Below are 6,393 nucleotides of genomic sequence, written 5' to 3' on the forward strand. Positions count from 1 at the left end.
ATGTCCTCTTGTGACGGTGGATGGTCCGGGAGCCCCTGGTCTAGGGCTCGCGAACGTCTCTCTCTTTCCACCAGTGCGGCCACAACCTGGGCCGCACAGGAAAGTAACAACCCTATCCCCATACGTTGTTTGAAGCTGAGACCTCGTGGTTTCCTCGTGAACCTGGAGATCCAGGGCACAAGGACTCGATCATAGAAGGCTAGCCATGTTGTCAATGTGAGAACCCCAAATGCACCATAGGAACTTGCTGGGATTTGGAAATTACTACCTTTTGATAAATGTCTATCCATTGTATTTGCTTGTAGTACTGGAAATGCATGTTGACTTATTGTTACTGCTATCATAATGCTTGTGGACCAAATTGGAAGTACTTTGAGCAATGATTTGAATTCTTCAACTTGTTGAATTGTACAAAGATTCCATTGATTTGTAGATATTCCATTATTAGGGTTCAAATCTTTCTCTGGATTTCTAATTATGCATGCCTTATCTAGGAACCTATCAAAAAAAAAAGTTTGTTATCAATAACTTGTCAATTCAAGATTCAATGAAACTTGCACTTTTTTCAAAAATAGTTAGTTATAGATATATACAGTTGGACCAACTAGTTTATCAACATGACTAAAATATACACGACATATATATATATTGTCAATGCATGTATATATAGGTATGTATATTATGTATAATATAGGTATATTTGATATAAAATATAGGTATAAAACATAAATGTGCACTTCAACTTGGCTTCAACTGACATCTATGTCCTTCAACTTTGGGTGTGCACAAGTAGACACTTAAACTTGTATAAAATTGAACAAATAGACACATTCGTCTTACGTCAAATTTGTGTCATACGTGGCGTCCTGCGTGTATTATATCACGTAGAACGCTACTTGTTCAATATTATATGAGTTTAAGTGTCTACTTATGTGCACCCAAAATTGAAAGGCATAAATGTCAGCTGAAAGTAAGTTAAAAGACATTTATGTATTATACCTAAAATATACATACACTACCTACACACTTATATGTAGAGAAGTTTAATTACACAATCATGTTACTTATATAAATAAAATCTATAGATAAATGAATAATAATAAGTATTAATTTGCAACTTGATAAAAATGTTATGAACTCACTATAATATATTGAACTACACTAACAATCATATCATTATAGTAGTTTATAAAATTACCTCTCAATAACAACTATATTCTTTTTTAATAATTAGTAACATAATAATTAACCATTTTTATAGAAATAAAATCTCTAAAATTACCAATAATATGTCTAAACATTTTGATACTTTAATACACAACATTAAAAGATTTTCCTTTCATTAGAATTTGATATTTAGAAAATAAAAGCTTAGATATTAGGCTCTTTTTTCTTCTCCTTATAACAGTCAGTCACTATAGCAGTTGAAAAATCTCGAAATCGAAAAATCATACCTTAGTTTATTGGATGGAAAAATAGATCTTGAACCCTTCTCATCATGATGATACCATCCATTAGAATCCATAGGAGGCAAAGCAAGATGTTTATTTTTCCATGCCACAACAATAACTTGAACAAAATTAGTAAACAAACTTTTATTTGCTTTTATTTTAATAAATATTGTTGAACCTAAAAGGAAAAAAATTGTTGCCAAAAACATTAGTCCTGCAGGTACTCCAAATCCCACAACCCAACCAAATTGTGTCTGAATATACACAATGACTGTGACTGAAATCAACACTGATATTCCTACTGCTGCATAATACCTGTTGGAAAAAAAATAGCACAAAAATAATATTCGCGATAAATAACAAAAATAAAGACGATATGACAAATTAAAGAGGATTTTAAAAAGGCAAAATGACCTGGAAAACTTTTGTACTTGGTTTCATTATCAGTTGGACGACCTCCGGGGTCCAGGGTCAACTGACAAACGAAATTTAAGTACATGAGTCTTCCAGATCATTTCGCCTTTAAAAAAAAAGGATGATAGTATTTTTTGGTCCATTTAGTTATTGATAAGTTTTATTGGTCTTTGTAATATATAACAAGCAAATTTTAGCTTTTTTCGGTCTTAGTTAAAGGTTTTATGTAGGGAACATGTTGTATATTCTAAAAACTTGATACAATATATGGAAAATTAAATGGTAGCGCGGTTAAATAGTATTTTTGTCCCTTAATTATTGATAAATTCTGATTTGATCCGTATAATATTTCACTAAACATATTTAATCTTTAATCAATCTAGATGTTTGCTTTTTTGGTCCTTTTATATTGGAAAAATGTTATATCTCTAAACTATTTTTTAAGACTATATTACCCTTTATATATAGAGTAACAATATAAACGTAACACAACATGAGTAATTTTACATGGTACAACAAAATTCTCGACAAACATTTTTCATCGAAAAATTTGCGTTAATGAGTGCAATTTCCAACGAACTTCTAACTAGTGTTCAACAGAAATCTTGATTTTTCTAGTAGCGTGGTTAATAATTCAGTAAATTTCTAAAAATGCACAATCAACTATCAAACATGGTATTACTTATGACGTTATGATAATAAATTAAATGCATATTACCAATTGAAGAAACTTTGCAAGATCCTTCCATTGTTGGGATTTTTAAGGTTGTCAAATTGATCAGCACCAAATGCTAATGAACATGGCCTAATTCCACCAGCTCCAATAGACATCAATGCAAATGATGAAAATAGAAATGCAAATTGAGCAATGGTTGGTTTTAGACAATTTCCTAATTCTAATTTGCAAGCATGTGGCCTTGCTTCTTTAAGTGTAGCTGTTAACCAAAGTACCACCATTCCCTATAATCAAAATAATATATAGTGTTAAATTTGAACTTGATAACGAGCAGAGACGAATTTAGGATATAGAGTCAGTAAATTCAATATGATTGAGTAGTGTTTGTGTTTATGTTTGGCCATAAATAACATATTCATTATTTTTGGGAAATAACTTCAGTTATTTGAAATAAAGGATGCTTGGTAAAAAATTCATTACAATTTGACTCGTCAATAACATTTACGTCAAAAATGTGAAACAAAAATTGCAAATTGATTAATAGTGTGTCAATGTAGACTGACTACATTACACCACCTTGAGGTGAGTTCTTCTCTAGACCCTACGTGAAGCTAGATATTTCATGCACCAAGCTAATTTTTTTATACTTCACTTGAATTAAAAATCACTGATTCAACCAAACACACAAAATATGTCCTAGATCCACCTCAAATAATAAATTTCAATGAAAGTAACAAACAACTAACATATGAGTAATAAATTTCATGCTGGTCATTCAACTTCGAATTTATCACATAAAATGATTTATATGTGATTATAAACACAAAACTGAATGATCACCGATCGAATTTACCCATATAACAATAAAAGAAGATCTAGAGAATATATATATACTTACAATTAGGGTGATGAACGTCCCTAAAGCAATGACATAAAATCTTCCCAAGTAAGAATCAGCAAGAAAAGCTCCAAATATTGGTGTGAAATTTGACATAGCATTCCACCAAAAAAGAATAGTTGCACCACTAGCATTAGTTAAGTGATACTCATTTTTCAAGTACAAAATCATATTTGAAATTAATCCTACACTGGCAACTTTCTCCAATGCCTCATTTGCTGACAATTGCCATCATAAAAAAAAAGGTTAAAAATTAATATATCACTACTATTAAAAAAAAAGATAGAAATTGACTTGTCAGAAATGTTATCCATTAAAAATATTCACCACGAGCTTGTTTGGTATGACAGATATCATTGTTTCACGTAAAATATATACATATTTTCAAAATTCTATTTCGATGTTTGGTTGGAGGTGGAAAATATTAATGATTAATACGAAAATTTGTAAATCTAATAATGTTATTTTCATGAAATTTTTGAGTACTATACATTAATTATGGAAGTTAAAAATTAAGATAGCTACAAGGAATTAAGTGACTTCCACCCAAGAGTGACTAGGGAAGTTATTTAATTTCCCCCTTTCTTGAAAATTATGATTTCTTCATGAAACATATTTTATTGAAAATATGACTTCTGTCGTACCAAACATACGGTTAATTCAAGAGGAAAAAAAAATCCATACCAAAGGGCTAAATTAATAAATGATAAAATTACATACCAATAATAAAAGGCATGGTTTTGAGGCCACCTAATTTCTTGTCACTTGAAACATCTTCAGAATTAATTTTAAATATATCTGAATTGTTGTCCTCAATTTTCTCCATCACCACAAAATTATGACTCAAAAAATATTATTTTTTACTCTATATAAAACTTTTGAGAATGAGATAGAAAAAAAATGATGAGTTTGAACAAAAATAGAGAGAAAGCTAATGAAATTGTTTTTTTTGTTGTTCAACCTATTTAACAGTTTGTTTTTTGCCTTGTGCAAAACGATTCCTTTATATATTTGAAATTTTCCTTATTCAAAAAAATCGACAAAAATAATGCCATTTGGCTACATATAGACAAAAATAATTCCTTTATATCTTATGTTCGACATTACAAATCTCACATTTTAAGAAGACGCAGCTACAAACGGTAGGTAGATATCCTTTTTGAATGACATGATATTGTATAAAATTATTTACATTGACGATGTTTATAACTTAAACATAATATTTGAAAATCACAGACCGATTGATTCGAATTTGCGATACGTAGGGCCCACTAAAATGTCAATAATATCGATCGAATAACTACTTTGTAATCTCAGCTAAGTTGATGACAATAAATGATTGTCTTGTAGTGAGTCAGTCATTTTTTTTTGGAAGTGTGTTATGAACATATTGTTAACGTTACGGCATCAATTTAATTATAGTTTTCAAATTAATTAAGCCTAATTGTATACTTTTTTCATACACTAATAATTAGTGAAATCAAATTTCAAGAATATATAAATATCTATCAAATCCACTTCAACTTCAAAGTAGTTGATAAATAAATTCTCTATTCTTCGTATCGTTCTATTTAGACGCATTTTATTTATATTTAGGATTAATTACCTAACTACACATCCTTTTTTATCCTATTTTCTATTATTTCCTACCATTCCAAAAAAATACAAAAATCCCTCTTTTTCATAATTTCTCACTTTTCGGATATAAACTATCACCTCAAGATTTTTTTTCCTTTTTTCACGCCTAAAATCATGTATCATCAATTATCTCCATCACTCTATTTTTGAATTTCAAATCTTTTCTCTTTCTGATTTATCATTGCAAGTTATTGAAGAGATAGTTATTTTTCATCTTCTTCTTCATCTTTTTTTTTCTTTCTACTTCATCACGTATCGATTCTTTTATTTATTTTTTTAGCTTTTTCATCTACAAATTTAATCGAAGAAGGATACATCTAGCCCACTTTTCCAGATACATCAAATCTTTTATTTATGTGATGCGAATTCGAATTTATCAAGATTTTAAAATGTTAAAGATCCCAAAAGAAGGTATCACTGTGGGCTTGTGGGCCTTTGTTGGAAAAGCTAAGCCCACTTCACAGTTAGCCCATCAAAGGGTGAATTCCTCTACATAAAAAGAAAAGTGAGTATTTTTATGGATAAACTACCTTATTAGACATACATCACTACTATATATATTAATATTATCTTTACTTTCAAACAATTACATGTATTACCACTTTTAATATTTTATACCATATATTAATATATTACTTGAAGATACAATTAGATTATTAGATACCCACATACCTTAAAACTAGGATTGATTAATTATCTGCTTAATTAGCTCTTTCACTCCAAATCAACCACTATCTCTTAATTCTCCCCTCCCATATTTATCACTGATCAATTATGTCTCCTCCTTTATGATTCAAGAATTTCATCGTACAATTTCATTCCAATAATAGCTAATCTACTCTCTTCTTCTCAAGATATCATCACCATGGCCAACAAATTCTCCGGAACCCAAATATTATTTTGTATTGTTCATTTATAACTAGATCAAATCAAAGTAGCTGCTACAGAGAAAACTTTAATTCAGAGTGGGTCTTGATTGTTTGTCTCCGAAAGAAATGGATCTTAGTTTTGATTATGTTATGCCACAACGCAAAAGGATCAAAGGGAGCATTGTAGAGAGTTTTTGTTTGCTGGTGTTCTTCTAAGGCTTTCTTTGGTTACCGTGACATGGATTTGGTAGTACCAATATTACTTTTATATAGCCCTTGAAAAATGTGTATCCAATAAGTAGTAATCTTAATTAAGATCTGAGTTGTATTTTTAGTAATGGGGTGTCTGATCATGTATATGTATCCACCATTAAATTTCGGATACATGATTTTTAACAACACGATGATATTAATGATACGACAGATACTCTACAGTCGTGATTTGTT

At 29.9% G+C, this 6,393-nt stretch overlaps 1 protein-coding gene across 1 annotated transcript in view; it reads right to left on the minus strand.

Annotated features, from left to right (window-relative positions):
* LOC102599723 (protein NRT1/ PTR FAMILY 1.1-like) overlaps window positions 1-4,265 on the minus strand; it is a 4,743-nt gene extending 478 nt beyond the window's left edge. Inside the window, exons 1-5 of the mRNA XM_015311344.1 lie at window positions 4,160-4,265; window positions 3,440-3,657; window positions 2,584-2,825; window positions 1,659-1,766; window positions 56-498 (exon numbers count right to left, since the gene is read on the minus strand). Coding sequence (XP_015166830.1) covers window positions 56-498; window positions 1,659-1,766; window positions 2,584-2,825; window positions 3,440-3,657; window positions 4,160-4,265 — 1,117 coding nt within the window. The remainder of the gene's footprint in view (window positions 1-55; window positions 499-1,658; window positions 1,767-2,583; window positions 2,826-3,439; window positions 3,658-4,159) is intronic.
* Window positions 4,266-6,393: the final 2,128 nt, after the last annotated feature.

This window comes from Solanum tuberosum, unplaced genomic scaffold (assembly GCF_000226075.1).
Source record: "Solanum tuberosum cultivar DM 1-3 516 R44 unplaced genomic scaffold, SolTub_3.0 scf00155, whole genome shotgun sequence".
Lineage (NCBI taxonomy): Eukaryota > Viridiplantae > Streptophyta > Magnoliopsida > Solanales > Solanaceae > Solanum > Solanum tuberosum.